At 41.1% G+C, this 23,209-nt stretch overlaps 2 protein-coding genes across 9 annotated transcripts in view; one reads left to right on the forward strand and one right to left on the reverse strand.

The window, feature by feature from the left end:
* Nucleotides 1-553, reverse strand: part of LOC109899488 (tyrosine-protein kinase yes) — a 32,819-nt gene extending 32,266 nt beyond the window's left edge. Inside the window, exon 1 of the mRNA XM_020494776.2 lies at nt 13-553. The gene's annotated coding sequence lies outside the window, so the exon portion shown is untranslated. The remainder of the gene's footprint in view (nt 1-12) is intronic.
* Nucleotides 554-15,919: 15,366 nt separating this feature from the next.
* Nucleotides 15,920-22,218, forward strand: adcyap1a (adenylate cyclase activating polypeptide 1a). 8 transcript variants are annotated; one of them, XM_020494773.2, is made up of 7 exons: nt 15,921-16,231; nt 16,546-16,650; nt 17,650-17,784; nt 18,257-18,361; nt 18,909-19,043; nt 19,523-19,643; nt 21,711-22,218. In XM_020494773.2, the coding sequence occupies exons 2-7, from the start codon at nt 16,553-16,555 to the stop codon at nt 21,717-21,719; spliced, it is 603 nt and encodes a 200-aa protein (XP_020350362.1). In that variant the 5' UTR covers nt 15,921-16,231; nt 16,546-16,552; the 3' UTR covers nt 21,720-22,218. The 8 variants fall into 8 exon arrangements, 6 of the variants coding, with proteins under 6 accessions (XP_031691855.1, XP_020350362.1, XP_031691854.1 ...); XM_031835995.1 differs by lacking the exon at nt 18,257-18,361 and having other exon boundaries at nt 15,920-16,231; XM_031835994.1 differs by having other exon boundaries at nt 15,923-16,310; nt 19,523-21,949.
* The last annotated feature ends 991 nt before the right edge of the window (nt 22,219-23,209 follow it).

Consider the following 23,209-nt stretch of genomic DNA (forward strand, 5'->3'; position numbering starts at 1 on the left):
AAAAAATCTTACCTTTTAGAAATTCACGATGTTGTGTCGCTTGTGTTTGTATTTCCAATTTATTTCTGGGTTCGACGAAAAATCAGCTAGTATTCCAACATGGAAATCACAGTCGCCCCCATCCCGCCTCCCTCCAACACAGGTCTTTCTCAATCGTTTTTGTGCTCGGTGAATGAAATAACAATGAAGTTAAATCAAAGCAAAACGAAGGATGAAGAAATTAAACGATTAGAGGGGTTGACACAGACAGAACGCCTTAATGAATAAAACCCCAGCTAAATGTATCCAGCGACATGACAAAATAAGTCACCAAAAGTAGGCTAACCCAGTTCCTGTAGCTACACTTCCTACCTCTAAACTTGCATCAACCCCCACTACAACATGGCCGACGCGATTCCAGTAAATGACGCCACAGTTGGAGATATCAATCCTGCAGACCGGTGTCGAGATCGTTAGACGATCATCACAGACACAAGTGACTATAGCAACAAACAAAAAAAATCTATAAACAAAATATTGAAAGGTTGAAGTAATTTTGGGAACCAAAAATGCGTCTGTATGCCGTGTGTGTGGCTTTAAAGAAATGTGTGTATTAAAGAAGAATATAATTCTCTCTCCAAAACTGGTCTTCTATCGCCATCTACTGGCAGTATCGCCTAATATTGGGTTACTGTATTAGTGGTTGAGTGTGGAAGTGGTTACATCTTTTGCTACAGGGGCCAAGGGCCAATCTTCTCAAAATCCACCGGGCGCCCCACTGACTTTTCTTGTCTGCTGCTTGTTGAGGCACTGAGGCCTAATACATCATTTAATTAAATCAAACTATTAGTATTTAGTATTTTATTAAGATCCCTATTAGCTGCAGCCAAGGCAGCCACTAGTCTTCCTGGGATCCAAACATGAACAAAACAACACATCACAACAAAACATCATCTACATCATCAATAAAACAATACATCACACCAGACATTGTGCACTATACATATTTACACTGCTAAACCAGTACACATTTACAAGATAAAATGTACAATATTACAAAAATACAATACTAAAATATAAGAAATGTGCTCACTGATGAAGTCTTTGAAGTCCAGCTTTCTAGCTAACTGACTTTCAATGGACAGCATGGCAAGACTGCAAAGCCTGTCCTGGGACATAATGGACCTCAAATCGTTTTTTAAAATAAGTTTTAGCTTACTGAAAGCTCTCTCACCACCAGCAACAGTCAAAGGCAGTGTGCAAAATATACGTAAAGCAAACCACACTTCTCCAAAAACGCTTTGCAGCTGCATCTTACAAATTGCATTCAGGAGACAAAGTTAGGGGGGAAGGTGGCAGCATGTACAGTGTTCAGGTGTCTTACTTCATTTTTAAACTCAGGAGTAAGATCTCTGGAATACTTCATCATCAGTGGTTGGCACACAGAAAGGACTTTATCCTCACTAATCTGCCCCACTTTCAGAACAGCAGAAGATTATTCTACAATTTTTACAGTGGTGTGGAACCTAGTGTCCAAGTCACTTATGATGTTGGCCATAGCAGTAAAAAAAACACTGTGTTCCAAAACACCTTTGCTGCACTGTCCTGAGCTGTCTCCTCTTGAGAGGTCTCATCATGGATTCTCTTCCCTTTCCTCTTTTGGCTGTGTTCCTTGCTAAATTTAGGTACAACATCCATTTGTGTAGCAATCAGTGTTGCCTTAGAGAGGAGAGACTCCCATCCATCTCTAAGAGCCTGCATATCTTCTTTTAAGGCCTGCCTTTGTCTCAAGTGATATTTTTCCTGACTGGAGAATTACATTCCTGTCCTCAATGCATTGTAGTACCTGCAATTATGTCAACTGACATGTCATTCAACACAATGCTGCTCACCTCCTTCTTCAGTTGGGAGTAGGGCTGGTTCAGGGGTATGGGGATGGGGAGACAGGGCTGGTTCAGGGGTATGGGGATGGGTAGACAGGGCTGGTTCAGGGGGATGGGGATGGGGAGACAGGGCTGGTTCAGGGGTATGGGGATGGGGAGACAGGGCTGGTTCAGGGGTATGGGGATGGAGAGACAGGGCTGGTTCAGGGGTATGGGGATGGGGAGACAGGGCTGGTTCAGGGGTATGGGGATGGGGAGACAGGGCTGCTGAGCCTGAAGCTGCATCTGTTGGACCTGGCACCAGACAGGGCAGGGACAACTGATTCAGCCTCTAGTATTTATGCTGCAGTAGTTTATGTGTCGGGGGGCTAGGGTCAGTCTGTTATATCTGGAGTATTTCTCCTGTCTTATCCGGTGTCCTGTGTGAATTTAAGTATGCTCTCTCTAATTCTCTCTTTCTTTCTCTCTCTCGGAGGACCTGAGCCCTAGGACCATGCCTCAGGACTACCTGGTATGATGACACCTTGTTGTCCCCAGTCCACCTGGCCGTGCTGCTGCTCCAGTTTCAACTGTTCTGCTTGCGGCTATGGAACCCTGACCTGTTCACTGTGATTACTATTATTTGACCATGCTGGTAATTTATGAACATTTGAAAATATTGCCCATGTTCTGTTATAATCTCCACCTGGCACAGCCAGAAGAGGACTGGCCACCCCTCATAGCCTGGTTCCTCTCTAGGTTTCTTCCTAGGTTTTGGCCTTTCTAGGGAGTTTTTCCTAGCCACCGTGTTCTACACCTGCATTGCTTGCCATTTGTGGTTTTAGGCTGGATTTCTGTACAGCACTTTGATATATCAGCTTATGTAAGAAGGGCTATATAAATACATTTGATTTGATTTAGCATGAATAGCTTGCTAAACGTTTGCCTGCATTGATTAAATGTCTGCTAAAAGAGGAGCGAAATGTAAACACTCAGAATTTTCTATGAAAATATTAAGTAACTAATGTTAGGGGTAGACAAATTAGCCTATTTTACTAGGACTAAACTAACAGGTTAATTTCCACCACTCACGACTACACCCACCTTCCTTTGTGAAAAAGTGGGTGACATACTGTCGCCCTTTTATTTCTCCTGTCTTTCTTTTCATTTTTGAAAGCCAGATTCTTCTTTAGGAAGCTGAGACATGATGCTCCACCGGCACTCTTCGCTCGCAATTCACTGCTAGCAAGTACAGTTCGTGCCTGGTTTGGGGGCAAGACCGAACCATTTCATGTAAATAGACGGGGGTTGGGCAATACATAAGCTCTCTGGATGAAACCGTTAGTTTTATTAGTACATTGTAAATAAAATATTATGTTAATGATGATAGGTTAATAATTTATTCCTGAATTTTTTTTACCTAATGTTCTAATCATTTTTGTCAGTCACAGGCCCTTTGAATCGTCTGAACTTCCCCCCCCCCCCCCCCCCCATACAACGCACCTGACACCAAGCAGTTAAGTCTCCTCAACTTGCTCAATTGCCATATTATTTATTGCAAGATTTAGATGAGGTTTAGGGTTTAGAGAATGATTTGTCCCAAATACAATGTATTTCGTTTTTGATATATTTATTCTAAAACTTATTCTAAAACTGACTGCAGCTCTTTGTTAAGGGTTGCAGTGATTTTACTTGCTGTGGTAACTGACATGTATAATGTTGAATCATCAGAGTACATAGACACACAGGCTATACTCAGGGCTAGTGATAGATCATTAGTAAAAAATAAAACAGTAAAGGACCAAGACAGCTGCCCTGAGGTATACCGCACTCTACTTGGTTTACATTAGAGAGGCTTCTATTAAATTCAATTTTTAAATGTGTGAACATCAGACTTCAAAAGTAGCAGACTCTTTGGTAACACTTTAAATTACAATGGCATACTCATGTACACTGAGTGTACAAAACATTAGGAACACCTTCCGAGTATTGAGTTGCACCCCCCTTTTGCCCTCAGAACAGCCTCTTTTTGTTGGGGTATGGACTCTATATGGTGTCGAAAGCATTCCATAGGGATGCTGGACCATGTTGACTCCAATGCTTCCCACAGTTGTGTCAAGTTTGCTGGATGTCGTTTGGGTGGTGGACCATTCTTGATATCTTGACATTCTTCAATTTTGACATCTACCAATAGGTGGCCTTCTTTGCGAGGCATTGGCAAACCAACCTGTTCGTTGTAGTTTAATCTGTGTTTGAAATTCACTGCTTGACTGATGAACCTTACAGATAATATTACGTGTGGGATACAGAGATGAGGTAGTCATTCAAAAATCATGTTAAACACTATTATTGCTAACAGAGTGAGTCCATGCAACTTTTTATGTGACTTGTTAAGCACATTTTTACTGATTAACTTTTTTAGGCTTGTGCCATAACAAAGGGGTTGAATACTTATTATTTAAAAAATTATGTTTTTATGTTACAATGTTGGACATTTATGGGTCGTTCCACAAATAGAGTATATTTCACATCCCTTTGATATTTTAAACCGCTATGGTCGATGTCTGAACCCCTGTGGAAATCTAATTAGCATAATATAAAAATCCCCATAAAAATGTAAGTTTAAGCTAGAGCGATCTTTTTTTTTTCATCAACCCACTGCATCCAACTATGGGTAGCTGCGGCCCAATATGACAACCGGAGTATGGGTGAGTGGGTGTGTTGAAAGGAGTGGGTGTATGGAAAGCGAATCAGCTAATTGGGCAGATTTGTTGACAGTTAAGATTGTTTTGTGTGGCTGATTGGGCTGTACAACTAGTGGATAAGCCGGTGCACCGGTGTTCTATCGACTTGCCTGTGGACCCAAGGTGCTCCCTCCTGGGCAGCTGCACGGCCGTGTTGAGGGCAGTAACTAATATGGCCATTTTTTATTTCAAGTAGGATAGTAGGAACTAATATTGATAACCATATAGATTACATACAGTCTACTATATTGATACATACAGTCTACTCAATGGGGAGGCCATGAACGGAAACAACACTGAGACACAGTGCCCACTTGCCAAGGACTGCTGTCCGGCAACATGTGGGAAGTAGATACCTGGACAATATAAAATGCATACAATACGCATACAATACACTCATACAATACATTAAGCAACAGTACACCCATCAGCAATACACTCTTAGAAAAAAGGGTTCCAAAATGGTTCTTAGGCTGTCCAACACTTTTTGGCTCCAGGTAGAACTCTTTTTGGTTCCAGGTAAAACCTTTATTGGTTCCACATAAAACCCTCTGTGGAAAGGGTTCTTTCTACATGGAACCCAAAAGGGTTATACCCGGAACCAAATAGGGTTCTTCAAAGGGTTCTCCTATGGGGATAGCCAAATAATCATTTTAGGTTCTAAAAGTGTACTTTTAATAAAAAATAAACAATATTCAGTTTGTTTATTTACAAAAATGTGTGTTAAACTAACTCAAACTAACTCAAACTCATCCTCTGGCTTAAACTGAATTTCAAACGTAAGAGAAAAAAACTACTCAATCAAAACCTTCTAACCTACAGCATAGCGCTTTCGACACACCCACTCCTTTCCACACGCCCACTACATTGCTGTTGACACACCCACTCTTTTCCACGTACAAGCTACTTTACCTTTCAACACACCCACTCGCACTTCCGCATCTGCAGAGAAAGGTGAGAGCTAGAGCGGTGTTTGTCAGACCATGAGACATCCCAAAAAGCATTATTCTCACAATATCGTCTGTAGCATCAGCAATGGTGTGACCCCTCTTTGGAAATATGTGACTTTCATGAATACTTGATTCACTCTGCCCTTTTGCTCTAGAATGCCCACAGGCTCATTTGAAGGTCCCCCGGTACCAGTTGAATCTTTCTTATACAGTGGGGCAAAAAAGTATTTAGTCAGCCACCAATTGTGCAAGTTCTCCCACTTAAAAAGATGAGAGAAGCCTGTAAATTTCATCATAGGTACACTTCAACTATGACAGACAAAATGAGGGAAAAAAATCCAGAAAATCACATTGTAGGATTTTTTATTAATTGATTTGCAAATTATGGTGGAAAATTAGTATTTGGCCAATAACAAAGGTTCATCTCAATACTTTGTTATATCCCCTTTGTTGGCAATGACAGAGGTCAAATGTTTTCTGTAACTCTTCACAAGGTTTTCACACACTGTTGCTGGTATTTTGGCCCATTCCTCCATGCATATCTCCTCTAGAGCAGTGAGGTTTGGGGGCTGTTGCTTTCATTCTTTTTGCTGATGGAAGGAGGTTTTCACTCAAAATCTCACGATACATGGCCCCATTCATTCTTTCCTTTACACGGATCAGTCGTCCTGGTCCCTTTGCAGAAAAACAGCCCCAAAGCATGATGTTTCCACCCCCATACTTCACAGTAGGTATGGTGTTCTTTGGATGCAACTCAGCATTCTTTGTCCTCCAAACACGACGAGTTGAGTTTTTACCAGAAAGTTATATTTTGTTTTCATCTAACCATATGACATTCTCCCAATCTTCTTCTGGATCATCCAAATGCTCTCTAGCAAACTTCAGATGGGCCTGGACATGTACTGGCTTAAGCGGTGGGTCCCGTTAGGCACTGCAGGAATTGAGACCCTGGCAGCGTAGTGTGTTACTGATGGTAGGCTTTGTTACTTTGGTCCCAGCTCTCTGCAGGTCATTCACTAGGTTCCCCCGTGTGGTTCTGGGATTTTTGCTCCCCGTTCTTGTGATCATTTTGACCCCACGGGGTGAGATCTTGCGTGGAGCCCCAGATCGAGGGAGATTATCAGTGGTCTTGTATGTCTTCCATTTCCTAATAATTGCTCCCACAGTTGATTTCTTCAAACCAAGCTGCTTACCTATTGCAGATTCAGGTCTTCCCAGCCTGGTGCAGGTCTACAATTTTGTTTCTGGTGTCCTTAGACAGCTCTTTGGTCTTGGCCATAGTGGAGTTTGGAGTGTGACTGTTTGAGGTTGTGGACAGGTGTCTTTTATACTGATAACAAGTTCAAACAGGTGCCATTAATACAGGTAACGAGTGGAGGACAGAGGAGCCTCTTAAATAAGAAGTTACAGGTCTGTGAGAGCCAGAAATCTTGCTTGTTTGTAGGTGACCAAATACTTATTTTCCACCATAATTTGCAAATAAATTCATTAAAAATCCTACAATGTGATTTTCTGGATTTTTTTTCTCATTTTGTCTGTCATAGTTGAAGTGTACCTATGATGAAAATTACAGGCCTCTGGGAGAACTTGCACAATTGGTGGCTGACTAAATACTTTTTTGCCCCACTGTATCTCTCTGACTTTTTGGGGGGGACGATCTGTTGTTTCATGTAGTGAATCTGTTATTCAATGCATTTGTATGGGCTAATAGCAGCAAGAAAATACATTTTTATATATTGTTTTGATACTTCAATGGGTCTTAAAATTCAAATTAAATAGCAAAATTATCATTGGTATGACCTTCTTAAAACAATTCCATATACCTTAGTAGACCCTAAATATGATGGAACACCATCTAAATACCATGGCTTCTTACTCCAGTGCTCCCTCTACCGAGCCCCAACCAGAGATCCAAGGTTGCTACGTTTATTTCTCTGCCGAATGGGCAGGCGTTGGAGTAGACTACGGCCGTCTTGGAGAGAGGAGGAGCTGGATTCAGAGGGGGTTCATGGCTCTGTTCAGAGGTATCTTTGATCATCCACTGGAGGGCAGAGAGAGGGGTGAGCACCTATTCCAACTACGGCAGGATGACCAGACCACTTCCGAGTACGCGCTCACCTTCCGGACTGTAGCAGCATCCAACTGATGGAATGAGCCGGCGCTCCATACTCAAATCAAATCAAATCAAATGTATTTATATAGCCCTTCGTACATCAGCTGATATCTCAAAGTGCTGTACAGAAACCCAGCCTAAAACCCCAAACAGCAAGCAATGCAGGTGTAGAAGCACGGTGGCTAGGAGAAACTCCCTAGAAAGGCCAAAACCTAGGAAGAAACCTAGAGAGGAACCAGGCTATGTGGGGTGGCCAGTCCTCTTCTGGCTGTGCCGGGTGGAGATTATAACAGAACATGGCCAAGATGTTCAAATGTTCATAAATGACCAGCAAGGCAGAACAGTTGAAACTGGAGCAGCAGCACGGTCAGATGGACTGGGGACAGCAAGGAGTCATCATGTCAGGTAGTCCTGGGGCTCAGGTCAGTTGAAACTGGAGCAGCAGCACGGCTAGGTGGACTGGGGACAGTCTCTATTGTACTCTATTCAGACTGCTTGAGGAGGTCCAGACGGAGGTCCAGACGGAACTGACATGTCGAGATGACAACCGTGATGGCCATCCATGTGGATAACCTACTTCGGGAGCGTCGGTACCCTCATCGCTTCTCTCCCTCCCTCAGTGACCACTCTGTATCAGAGCCTGAACCCATGGAGGTAGGGGTCACACGCCTCCCCACGTCTGAACGACGTAGACAGAGACAACTGGGGCTCTGTCCCTATTGTGGTCAAGGAGGGCTTCAGCAGTGTCCAGTACGTCCCAACGTGGGATCCACGAGAGCAGAGGGACGGTCATGTGATCTTCCACCTCCTGGGACAGGTGTGAGTATCCCATAATTTTCTTGCAAACCCTTTTTAGTGTCGATCACACTTGCTGGCTGTCCCTTATGTACTGTTTCTACAATGCTAGTCGATTCTGGTGCAGCAGGGAACTTTTTTGACCAGACCCTTGCCTCTCTTAAAATCAATTCATACCCACTCTCCGGTCCAAGCCCTTGATAATCGACCAGTAGGCTCTGGAACCATTACACACATCACCACACCACACCCCTCACCATGGAGTCCATTCATCAGGAGAATATTCTCTCCATCACTAGAATTTTCTCTCCATCACTAGTGCACCAGCTCACAAGATCCTCCTCAGCCTCCCATGGCTCCAATGCCATAACCTCATCATCTCATGGTCGAGGATATGAATCATGGACAGGTCACCTGAATGCCAGAGGACCTGCTTTCTAGTTCCCTTGAGTCATATCCCTGTGGTCTGGGAAGTAGATGTGGACGTTCGCCAGGCTCTGGAGAGGGAACCGGCACCCACTACCTGTCGTCCTGAGCACATCTATGTACCCACAGATAAGGGAGCAGCTGTTCACCTGGGCACACACAGCTGTCATCGCTGGACATCAAGAGATCACCCGTACAACCTTGCCGCAGAATGTTATTCGTTACGTCAACTCCTGTTCTGTGTGTGCCCAGACTAAGCACCCCCCCCCCACCTGGCATACTCCAGCAGAGAAGCTCCTTCCCGTGCCTCAGCGTTTCTGGTCTCATCTGTCCATTGACTTTGTTACCGATCTCTCCTCTACATGTTTCACCACCTCCCTGGTGGTTGTAGACAGATTTTCAAGATCAGTTATTCCTCTCTCTGGTCTCCCCACAGCTCTCTCCCAGAATTCATCACGTCACTCCTCCACTGGGCTTACTCCCTTCCAGTGTGTCCTGGGTTATAAGCCGGCCCTGGCTCTGTGGACTCTGAGCCAGACCGAAGCCCCTGCAGTGGACAAATATTTTCGGTGCGCAGGGGAGGTTTAGAGTGAAGCTCATGTGAGGCTCCAGCATTCCGTTCGTCATCAGAAGGAGCAGGCGGATCACCACCGCAGTGAGGCGCACGTGTTCCATCCTGGTGATCACATCTGGCTCTTTACCAGGAACCTCCCACTTCGCCTGCCCTGCAAGAAGCTGAGCCCACGGTTTGTAGGGCCATTCAAGGTTCTAAAGAGGGTCAACGTGGTGACGTATAGGTTACAGCTTCCTAGTGACTACCGTATTGTCCCTTTTTGTCTCCCTTCTCAAGCCGGTGGTCCCCTGGCTGATGCCGTCCACTACGACCCCCCTCCTACCCCCTGGCCATCAGGTACCGCCTATGCCGTAAGATCCCTACTGGACTCCCGACGTCGTGGGGGTCGGCTCGAGTACCTGGTGGACTGGGAGGGGTACGGCCCAGAGGAGCGGTGTTGGGTTCCGGTGGAGGACATTCTGGATTCCAACGTCCTCTGTGATTTCCATCATCGCTGCTGGCCATCTCCTCATCCTTGGGGCCGTCCCTCTACACTCCCTTGGGTTCATTCCACAGGCAGTATAGACTGTTTCATGTCTGTACGCTACTCGTGTTTCTTGTATTGTTCCGTTTATTAAACTCACCACCTGCACTTGCTTCCCAAATCACAGCGTCCACGTTACAAAATAGTCGGTAAATGTCCCTCATCATGTTTGTCCGACCTCTAGGAGTTTTTTTTTTTTACCCATTTAACCCAAACGTTTCTTCAAGTTTTCACCATTATTGTAAAGCCCTGGTTATGTTCTTGCTATGACAAAGTCCTTTCTGAAGATTATTATTGAACGTCATTAGTGTTTCATTTACATCTGTCCCTCAGTTGAAGGTCAGTCCTGTTTACATGACATTAACTCTTGTTTCATCTCAAAGTCTAAGCCTTTTTTAAATCATAGGGAATGAGGTTTTTAAGTGTCTGTCCTATATCTAGGAAATACGGTGTATTCAATTGTATGGGTTGCCTTCAGATGAGTCCAGTGACACTTGTGGGGGATCATAGAGAAATGCCACTGTGTTCATGAGTCCCCCCTTTCCATAGTGGTCATAAATGTTTGTACGCTTCAGACGGTTTCGTGAGAAGACCTTTATTTTTTGGGGGGTCTGACAAACTCCGCTCAAGCTCTGCCACCTTTCACCGCAGATGCGGAAGGTCGACATAGGAGGATGTGGTGGATTTGTATTTATTTTCTTAAAGCTGGGACTGACAATACTCTTAAGGATTTTAATATGGTGAAACTATTCCTTTACATATTTTTTTCAAAGGAACACATAACAGTCAAATCAGTGTAAAAGCAGGTGAGCTGATACTAGAACACGTCAACCCTGTTACCATAGCAGGGTTTGGGTCAATTCGAACAATGGGAGTCATTTCAGAACAAACTAATTCCAATTCATTAACTGCAAAAATGTCGTATTTTCAGTGAATTCAAAAAACAAACATTTATTTAGCCAGGGCATGATGCTCTTTTGCAGATTAGCCCTGCATGAACATGTCAAAAAACAATTCCACCATATCTATAGACAGTGTGTACAAAACATTAAGAACACCTTCCTAATATTGTAATATATATTGTGAACAGCCTCAATTTGTCAGGACTCTACAAGGTGTTGAAAGCGTTCTTCTCCATTCTTCCCATAGTTGTGTTAAGTTGGCTGGATGTCCTTTGGGTGGTTGACCATTCTTGATAAACACGGGAAACTGTTGAGTGTGAAATTGTCTCTAGGTTTAAAAATCCTTCTTTAACCTGTCTCTTAACCTTTATCTACACTGATTGAAGTGGATTTAACAGGTGACATCAATAAAGGATCATAGCTTTCGTCTGGATTCACCTGGTCAGTCTGTCATGGAAAGAGCACTCAGCGTACACATCAATTACACAATAGATGAAATAAACTGACAAGTAGAAGCTATTTATTTCTGAATTTTGAATTCAAATCACCTCCTGAATTGACTGCTTTCATTTCGGATTGATCCCCCCCCCCCCCCCCTAGAAATGTTTTAACAATTAAAAATGTTTGTGAAGCTTGCAATTAATTGCCCCTCTCTGTTGCACACAGCAAAGTTCCATTCTCCCTTGTCACAAGGGGATTTATAGCTGATTTAAGAGGAAGACACTGTTATGGTCAACCCTGCTACTTTAATGACCTTTTATTCGCTCTTACTATAGTAATTTTTTTAATTTCACCTCTTGAGATGTGAAAACATGTTTTTTTATGAACATGAACAGAATGTTCAAATTAGGTGAAACAATTAATACATTTTTTCTTACCAAGTTACACAATAAAAAATGTACTCTATTCGTGGAACGACCAAAATGGCAATGAACAATTAATTGCAATAATGCTTTAGAATTGCTCCGAAATGTCTTCATCATTGGTGTTTTTGCTTTGGCTTTAATCTAATCATTTTCATCATTGATGCGTGTTCTGCTTGGATATTTTGATTAAAACAGATCAAGCTACTATATTCTATCAGTGAAAAATGTATTGAAGCTTTATTTAGTAATTTCAAGAATGGAAGATCAAGATACATTTCTTAATCAAAATCTAACTAAATCCCCCTGCTGTAAGAAACTCATTACACACACACACACACACACACACACACACACACACACACACACACACACACACACACACACACACACACACACACACACACACACACACACACACACAGACACACACACACACACACACACACACACACACACACAGACACACACACACACACACACACACACACACACACACACACACACACACACACACACACAGACACACACACACAGACACACACACACACACAGACAACACACTAGTGAGATACATATTTGCCCACTGCATAATAAAATATTGTACCTGTTAACCCTGTATAATTAAGACACTAGTATTGTCAACAGAAGTGGTTATTATTATTATTACAGTGAGTCAGATATGCCTTTTTAGTAACCCTTGTTTATCACTCAATACGATAAGAGGTGCCCTATTGCCTGGTTTAAATGATCCTACTCCTGGATGTGGGTCGTATAGTCATTAACAGATTGAGATTTAGCAGAAATACTGTTTGTGTATCTACTCAGGCAAACAGTGGACATGGTGATCAAGGGGGGTATTGTGCAGGTCCATTGATGAGTTCCGTGCCTCATATAAACTCCTTCTGTCCTTTGTGTATAGTGTGATATTGGCTACAGATGTTATGAAGGCTGTATAAACTCTGATCCTATCAGAAAGCACGAGTAAATCTGCGTCCCTCTGTGAAAATGTATGAGTCAGTTACACATCAAATAAAGCCTGGAAAGAGCTGAGCAGGGGGCTCCGTACCAAATAGCACCCTATTCCCTACATTGTACTACTGGTCAAAAGTAGTCCACTATGAAAGGAATAGGTGATATTTGTGACACACCCTTGATATCTTTTCGTGAGGGGTTTGTCCTTGTATAAACACAATACTATATTTGTTCTAAACAAAAGAAAGAACATTTATTCAAACTCATCTGAGTTTTCTAGATTGTGGTCAGGCCTTGTCCTCTTAATAACAGTTGACTTCATGTTTTTGGTAGCAGTTAAAGCTTATGGTTACAACAGCCAGCTGCAACCTCAATTAGCCCTCTCAGCTGGGAATGGCTCTAATGTTCATTAGCTTCACTTAACGATTTGTGGATATTCCAAACAAACATTTACATGTACATTTCAGTCATTTAGCAGACACTCTATCCAGAGTGACTTACAGTAAACCTTTGTCAACAAAGTGAGAACGGGTTGGTTTCAGAGTGGCCACATATTATGACAGGAAGTAGTCAAAGCACTTTGTGTAAACCCTTAATGGCATGACTCAGAAATGATGGGATATAAATAACCTCATCAATCTTCCTGACAGGCATTCACATCCTTTTTTTATCCCTGCACTTCTGAAATTATGATGGGTTATTGATTGTGTTCTTGTTATTAGATTCCACCCCTCCTACAATTGGATGATATTTCTGGGAATTATATCTTTCTGATAAAAAAGGTATTCAGCTGCCAGGTGATCAGAAACATTATCTTTAGTATTAGTTTATGATAGATTTTTTGTGACTTGTGTTTATGTTGTACATGCCTCATATAGCATTTGAATCTGTCATGTGTGAATGTTGCTGATATATATATATATATATATATCTTTATCTACATTTCCCTCTGGGAACAATAAAATGATTATATTATATTTAACTGCAGTATATTTATGTTCCCTTCATGTGGTTCAAAATAGTCTACATACATTGAATTAGCATGGATACTTATATTTAATTGTTAACATTGTATTCATAGGGCAAACTGTCTAGAATAGTTATTAGACATGAAAATAATATCTACTGAAAATGTATAGTCTGTCTATAATATCCACAGTATTTAAAGGTCCAATGCAGCCCTTTAATTTTTTTAAATCAATATCAAATCATTTCTGGGTAACAATGAAGTACCTTACTGTGATTGTTTTTATTCAAATGGTCAAAAAAAAGAAACAAAAATAGCTTCTTTGCAAAAAGCTGTTTCTCAAGCAAGAATTTTACTAGGACTGTCTGGGAGTGGAGTGGGGAGGGGAAAACTGAAATCTAGCTGTTGACAGAGAGGTTTGGAACTCTTTTTCTTAGTTGTCTATTAGGCTAACTAATTTACTGCCTGGTGATGTCAGTCTGAAATTTCAGGCAGTCTTTTCAAACGGTTTTTACACTAAAAGGGCTTTATCATTATTTTCACAATTTCACAGTATTATGGGAATATATATGAAACACGGGGAAATCACGTGTTTGACTGCACTGGGCCTTTATTGTTGGCAAACTTCATGACCGACCTTTCTCATTATGACGCACTTACTCCACATCACCACTTGGGAGCGGTGCTCGCTCAGCGGTGCTTGGAGCGGCCACTTTATGTAAGCGACGTTTTTCTGAGCAACTTTTCGTTTCATCCCTGGAATGAAAAATACAAAAAGTACACGAGTATCTGCAAGCGGTACTTAAATGTTCGTCACAATACGTCAGAGTGAGGGTCTGAATCATTCACTAAAGATTCCACACATGATCCTGACATGGGCGTGAAATAGACAGACAGGCAATGGTCAATCATGAATGATGAAAACATGCGGAACTTTGGGATTTTGTATAAAACAAAGTATGTTGCTTCTCCATGATCATTTCCACTGATTGCTATTTCTCATCATAAAATTCCATTCAGCACCTATAGATAATATTGAAAAACTGGATACAACATTTGATATCATTTTCAATAGAATATTATTTCTATATCTGTGTAGAAGATCCCTATTACAACAATGTACATGTTGTATTTTTTAGACATCTTGTGGGATCTTTGTTTTATAAACAAATAAATGCTAAAAATCAAAATATTCTCATATGGTAAATACACGTCATAGGCCTCTATGGCTTGTTAAGTAACCCTATATATATGTATATATATATATATATATATATATATATATATATATATATATATATATATATATATATATATATATATATATATATATATATATATATATATAAATTAAACTTTATTTAACTAGGCGAGTCAGTTGCGAACAAATTCTTATTTACAATGACGGCCTACCCCGGCCAAACCCCAACCCGGACGACGCTGGGCCAATTGTGCGACGCCCTATGGTACACCCAATCACGGCCGGTTGTGATACAGCCTGGAATTGAACCAGGGTCTGTAGTGACGCCTCTAGCACTGAGATGCAGTACCTTAGACCACTGCGCCACTCGGGAGCACCACTGCGCCACTCGTTCGAGCGTGTGCATAATAGAGAAAAGCCTATGTCTAGGTGTATAATGCGATGAAGGCACGGAGGCTATATAAAGTCCTAAAACATTTAGAATAACATTAAATAGAGAGTGAGATTGTACATATTGTTTTCCTGTTTCAAAACAACTTTTTGTGTGCAACAAGCACCCCAAGCCTTCACATTTTCTTGTTAAAACGCGCCCATTCAACCATTGCTAGTTCCAGGGTTGCCTCGTTTCAGCACCTGAGTACTGGACATCTCCCGCTCTGTTGCCTGCCTGTCATGGGCAAATGGAGATGCACGCCCTTGACCTTGATCATTTTCACCCAATATGGCTATAATTGAAGGGTGGATCAGGTTGGTTTTAAGTTTGACGGGGGCGATTTGATTTTAGTCATTTGATTGAGGTATTGAAATGAACCACGCACATTGACCTCACTTGGCATACCGCCTATCTATGTCACGCTGACAAATATTAGCATTCATTCATTGTCCCACAATTACGTGATTGAACTAAACATGCATATGCACTTTATGACTCCGGCCATCTCATTGACGGGAAAGGAAAAGTACTACATTATTACATTCGGAGAGGATGGGGGCGATGACGTAGATAGTATCCCCTAACGTGACTAGTGAAAAAGGCATGCCATTCGATTCAAGAATAAAAAAGCCGAGGGAAGCAAGTCTTCAGAACAAAAAGTTTCCTCTGTGAAGACAAATGTTTGGCCTCTTTCTCCCGGGGTTGTGTGCATACAGAGATCCGAGAATCGCGTTTTATGTGTGACCGCACGGAGGGTTGGACAAATTGAAGGAGCAACAGGAGGCGGCAGAGACGCTTTCCAGAAGAAGCAAGGGGAGAGAGAGAGAGGGAAGGAGAGAAAGGGAGAGAGAGAGAGACTATCTCACTCTCCCAGTCGTAGTTGCAACCGGATCGCATACAGCGTCTATTTCGACACTGCAATAGGTACGTGACGCTTTCTGAACTTTTACGCAAACAAATCGAGAATACAGCAACAGGCTTGGGTACTTTAGAATGTTTGGAGGTAATGTTTATCACTTTAGAATGTTTGGGTCAACACATTTTAGGTACTTTGAGGCACTGTTGAATAGATGGGGAGTTTTTGATCATTTTTGTAAGCTTATTACATTATTCTCCAAAATTGAAGAATAACCTATCCATTCTTAAAATATGCATTCATTTCGTTTTTCCTCAGTCTGACGGTGGAAATGTTAGATAGCCTTCACACATTTAACGTTGTGATATTTTTTTTTCCACAGCAGGACAATGTCTAGTAAAGCGACTTTAGCCTTACTCATCTATGGAATCATAATGCACTACAGTGTCTACTGCTCACCTCTCGGGCTTAACTATCCTAACCTTAGGTAGGTACCTGTTCACCCCTCCTTCAACTGAGCATCTCTGCATGTAAAGGATTTGTAAACTGAACATTGGCAAACGCATTGTTTCTGCTGCTGAGCGCCTGGGACGAGCACAGCAGTTTGTTTATCAGTTATACCTGCAACCACATAGGTATATAGACCTATGCCATTTAATGCTACACACATTTTTTTTTCGTTCAATCAATGTGTGTATAATTTTTATTTCGTTTATAGCTAAATTAATACGCAATATGTTTTACATTTTCAGAGCATCTTATTAATTTGGTTATAAAATTAATGCCATAGCCTACATTGGAAGATACTGGTAAATGTGTTTTATTTTCAGTGTCAATATGCCGCAATGTTTTGTTATGAGGGGCTTTAGAGCACTTGGAATCATATCACTGGAACAGGGCATATTAGCAGCTATTGGTAGATCAAGCGTCTGATACAGAACTGTAGCTCTGCGTGCAGACGCGTCCCATGGGAATGACAGAGAGGCGTAATTTTCTGAGGAATGAGGCAAACGAAGGAGCCACTAATTCACAGAATAACAAAATCGATTTATTGTGATTCTCTTAACTAAGAAGTCATAATCTGCATCATTTTATTTTAGAACGACAACTCTACATTTTCTTTTTGAGATCAGGTCATGATGTTATTTAATTCACAATGGCAAATATTTTAAATTAAACGTTTTTCTCTTCCTATTTCCGATGGGGTGGGGTTTGGTTGCCTTTTAAGGGCTATAGCCCATGTTTCGACTAAATATGTTCTGTAAAGTGATGTAGCCAAATTAGGATTGGCCGATAGCAATTACAATTATTTAGAATTTAAGCAGATACGTGTTGGCTATTGTATCAAACATGTATATATAAAAGATAGGCTACAATCTAAAAAATACATTACTCATTTATTTCAGTGTTTATTTTCAGAATTGGTTTAGTCATGATAATGCACGATCAAAAAGCATGTAATATTCAAATGCATTTCCGATTTCAGACTTGAAAATGAGGTTTATGACGAGGATGGGAATTCGTTACCGGCCTTGGCTTTTGACAGTGATCAAATTGCTATAAGAAGTCCCCCGTCTGTGGCTGACGATTTGTACACTTTATACTACCCACCGGAGAAAAGGTGACTATCATTATCACTATTCTCAACCTATTGTTTGTAATGTTGTTGACGTTCTTCCTAGACATTTCATTATTTGGGCTCGTATTTCTGTTCTTCTATGTTATATGTTGTGTGTTAGTAAATGTACTGTACTGTCAATAATCACATTTTGTTGTAGAACCTTTTTTTTTTGTGGGGGGGGGGCGGTGGTACTGGTACCCTGGTATTCCAACGAAACTGATCGGAAAGCTTTTGTGGTATAATGTAGTAGAAAGTAGGCTATTTACTGAGCAAATTTAAACATAACGAAACTCCTTTAATCTGAACTGGCCATTTCCAAAGTCATAAAAGTAACTATTCACTATTTAAGCTCACATTTTGGAAAACAGCTCATATGACGAGTTGGATTTGGTATAGGCTACATAAATGTTGCCACTAACGCTGGGTGTGTGTTGAGTGTGGTCATTTATTGTTTGGCGTTTTATCATCCCAGAACGGAAAGGCATGCAGACGGAATGTTTAATAAAGCCTACAGGAAAGCGCTGGGTCAGTTATCAGCAAGAAAATATCTTCATTCTCTGATGGCAAAGCGTGTAGGGTAAGGACATCTTCTTTGGTTGTCGTCTCTTATTTTGTGATCTAAGTTATTTTTTGGTGTTCGTTTTTCTTTTAACTCTGATATTCATTCTGTTTCGTTTAATTTTCCCGTGTCTATGTGTGTGGTCTTCCCACCTGAATTTGACGCCTTGACGCGCAGAGTAGGTTGACTTGATAAAATCTTCAAGAGTGCAAATCCGGGTGCGGCATTAGATCGAATCGGTGAATCTCAGTGCTGATATTGTCTCTTTAAGGAGCAAAGCACATGATACACGTGGCTGAATACGTTTACTTTTCATTATGAATAATTAATGTGGTGGATTAGTCCCAAGGGTTGAAGATAAATATAGGCTTCAATTATTCCATACAATGTCCTCAACCAGCCAGCCTAACCATGATGATATCGAAATAAAAATATATTTCGGAGGGTTGATTTAAAAGCGTAAGTTTAAATCAGAACTGTGCAGCGCATCCTATGGGCTACAGTCCTCCGAGGCAGGGTATACGTCTCCTAACAGAGAGAACTCTTCTACTCTTCCCCTTTCTAGTGGAGGGAGCACCATGGAAGACGACACAGAGCCTCTGTCAAAGCGACATTCGGATGGGATCTTCACAGATAGCTACAGCCGCTACCGAAAGCAAATGGCAGTCAAGAAATACCTGGCGGCAGTCCTTGGGAAAAGGTATAGACAGAGATATAGAAACAAAGGACGCCGGCTAGCGTATTTGTAGCGTTGCTAACCCAAACTACCATGTGTGTACAGCCCAGATCAAGTCATTTTGAGATAACTGAACAATCAATCAGTGGATCGCTCTTGTGTTCTTTAAACATGTATTTATGTATGAAGTAAAGCCATTAAAATGAATATTTTGATAATAATATTGTTTTTCTTTTGTACTTTAGCACTTGAGAACGCACAGATCTACTTTATGGACCAATCTTTTTGTTCAACCTAAATATAGCCTATATTTATTTATTTTTAGACCTACTTATAAAATAAGATTAAATTATGAGCAAATGATCAATATGCTCTTTACCCTGTCTTTTAAACATTTAAATATATGAATGTGAGGAAAATAAATAGTTTAAAAGACAATTCATGTATTGAATGTACATTTTTGGCAACTGAAATTAAGAGAATAGTGTCTTTATTTACAACAGCCCTGAAGACTTAGGTTTTCACCATATTCTACAAGACATAGACTTTGATGCCCTCCCGGATGGGGATGAGTTTGAGGCTATTTTGGGAGACTGGCTGAAACAGTTTTCTCCCGAATTTCCGGTGAGTTCCAGGCTCTTTCCCGAGGCCTTGTCTTGAGGGATGTCTCCTGTCTCTCCCTCTTTTTCTCACCGTAACCTAAACCTGTGATCTTACGCTCCAAATACTTGATACAACCCAATCGCCTCCTTTCCTCAATTGTGCTCCTGTCTCTCTAGAGATACTGTATCTACTATATTCACACCTATATAATGCATGTCAAGCATGCATGTACAGAATATGTATGAACGTGAATATAGATGCATAGATATGTTATACACATATACCGTGTGTCGATATACTGTACATATTTTTAAAAATTCCCCATAAATATCCTGTCATAGGCTGTAGGATAATAATGTGATGTCAAACAGTATTATAAAGAAATGAATAATTTAAGACCAAAACAGACATGACCCAACTGGCTTTAGAAGCCTTACATATGGTGGTAATCCAGCCACTAAAGTTAAATACTTGTTAGAATGACCCTTTGACCCCTATACGACCCCGATATATAAGATGAGGACCAGAGTGCTTTTGAGCTTTTTCTTTTCTTCCGGTTGTTCTTCTTCAGTGTTAACGAAAATAAGCTTACACTTTTGAACTTTGTGCAAAGTATCTATCTTGTGTTCCTCTCTAGTGCTATCCATGTGTTTGAAAAGATCTTGAAAACCTGGAATGCTGTTAAAGGTTTTCCATATGTCTCTTCTCGCCACATAAGAAGTATCATGAACATAGAATAACCTAGAATGTTAGCAGACTCGAAAGAAAGAAAGAAAAAATTCAGACCGTTTCGACTAACATGATACTTTTTATATGGCTTCATTTAATTTCACAAATGTTGTTATTTTTCATGAGGAACATTGCAGAGGTAATCTGAAGACGTATGTGTTGCACCTTCCTGGTTGCTCTACTGTGCTTCCCCTCTATTGTCATGTGAACCAATGTAAAGCTAGACTGCATGATTAAAGTAATTGCACTAGCCACAAAATCTGTGCAAACTACTGCAATTGGCTGGTTTTGTTTGCTCACTGATTGACGTATCTACATATCTGTGTTTCTGGATGTTGTTTTGTTTTTGTTCTTCCCAAACATTACTGCACAACGTGTGTGATTGAACGTCTGACCCCTGTCCTCTGTCGAGGAAACTCGGATGAATGTACTGCAGAGGAGAAGCTCTTAGAAAGAGTCTTGTCATGTTATCCTTTTAGTCTCTTCTCAATGGGACTTGAGGCAAGATTTTGTTACATTCCAAATGTAATATATGCCAAAAACAATTCTTGAATGATCGTTGTTTTGAATGACCTATCCTGGCAGCCCAAGCGCAGCACAGTAAAACTTCTACCTAATCAACAGTTAGATAAAGCCTTAAACATAATGAACCGTGCCTGTACTATTCTGAACACCACCAATCCCAAACTAGCTCCTCAGTTTACTTGCCTCTTTGCTGTTGATGTAAATGATCACAAGAAGAGTAGCAGAGAACCTGTTGAGTGCTAGATAGACCCAAGTATGAGAGGAGTGGGAAGAAGAGAGAGGAAGGAGGATAGTGGGTGCGAGAGAGGAGAACAAAGACAAACAGGGACACAGAGAAAGAGGGAGAGTCCATGACCAATCAATTTGAGAGAGCAAAACAGTGGTCTTTGGCTTTAAAAGGGAGTTACCAGGCAAAGATTTCCACACTTCATTAGAAGAACCTAGCCTCTCTTCTCACTTGTACCCATCAGTGACATATAGACAATGGTTACTCAGACAGAACAAGCCACACTTCTTCTAACTAGAAGCATGATTCGGTTAGCGACTTCTGTAATAGCCATCCCGGGTTTTGGCAGCATAAAAAAAAGCTAATAAGATCATGAAAAATGTGGCTTCTGAATCCCCACAGTATACTTCCCCTTCCTGGTCCCAACACCTCATTAGCCCACTTGCCTAAAAAGCAAGGAGATCTAACTCCAATAATGCAACAGGCAGATTCTACAGACACTGTAGGTTAGGTTTGAGCTTTGTGACACTGAGCAGTAGGACAAAGTTCTTCGATCTGTGCCTGTGTGTATGAAATCAATCTTTCTTTAATTCTGCATTCCCCTCCAGGCTTTGTGACGCAGGATGCAGCTTGCGGCTGTGGTGCCTTGCTCCGACTTTAAAATCGCCACGAATCACAGATGGCTATTTAGTAGCCCTACAATGCTGCACATCATCAGCTTACATTTCACCCTTTGGTTGTTGTTTTTGTGTTGCGCAGACATTTGATTGGATCTTTAGTGCCATTCGGTGTAGTCTCCGAGCACTCTTGCTCGTGATCATTTCTTTTGGCGGTTGTTTTTGATTTTTTAGAGCACATAGACTTAGATAATTGTGATAGATAGTTGCAAACATCATGATTGCCCTCTCTCCATAATGTGTATCATTTTGAAAGCGCCAACAGCCTTACTAAACGTGAAGATTAAACTTAAAACATATATTTATTGTGTAGAAAATTGATATTAGAGAGTACTATTATAATGAAGAAGAAAAAATGGCGAACCCGCAAGGGTCAAGTCTATAAATGTTTAATAAAAGGTGTTGTAAGATTTGTATGAATAAATTTTTGTAAACAACACAATTTGTCTAATCTTTGAAACACATAACACTAGAAGTAGTTTTCCTGAGCACGTACGAGAGAATGCTAGTACAGATAACTCTGCAGTACCATTTCTATACAACAATACACAATAATTGTTAGCCAATCTTAGTCCCACTCCACAGATATTATAGTGCATCTGTCCGATAGGTGTACTTTTTCACTAGCCCATCACACCAAAATGCCTAAAGAGAGACAGATGACAGAGGAGGAGAGGACTAAATGAAAGAATAGGCACCTAATGGGTATCACAGAATTAAATAGGGGTCTAAATCATTCTCGTAAACAATCAACAAACAAAAACAACAACAAATGGATATCGAAGGAACTAAGTGTCCATAACTACATTCTTCTAAAAACACCAGTGTTAAACATGTCCATGTTCTGCTGCTAGAAGTATAAAACAATTTCCCTTGCTGAGTGTGGATGCCTTACTAAACAAATAAACAAATTACTGTGAATAGTACATCTACAATAAGATACCACTACCCATAGGAATCATGGGTATGAGGACGAAAAAGCCAGACTGCTGCCTCTGCTCTGGTTTCCGAGAATCAGAGAACACTAAATTGCTGTTTGGTTTTGGATTCTGTGAAACCCTGACACTTCTCTTGCCCGTGTGTCCATACCCCCATATCCCCAGACTCCCTTGTGATGGCACCAGTGGAGGGTCAGACATGGGAGGGATCACCCGACCAGTACCACCCACTGCTGTCCTGCTATACCCAGCATCCGACTACGACGTCACGGACAAAGATCTCAGACCATGGTGGCATCTCTAAAAAGCCTATAGTGTACACCATACCTCCCATTCTCAATAACGTATTTTTACTCTCGTAGCAAAGGAAAAGGAACATTGCCACTACCTCCCTCTTCAACCAAGGTGCACAAATTGAGGTGCAAACTGAAGTAAAAAAGAACATTTTGCATCCTTACAAACATAGCAAAACACCAAGTTAACTCAACATGC

The sequence above is a fragment of the Oncorhynchus kisutch genome, linkage group LG11 (assembly GCF_002021735.2).
Source record: "Oncorhynchus kisutch isolate 150728-3 linkage group LG11, Okis_V2, whole genome shotgun sequence".
Taxonomy (NCBI): Eukaryota; Metazoa; Chordata; class Actinopteri; order Salmoniformes; family Salmonidae; genus Oncorhynchus; species Oncorhynchus kisutch.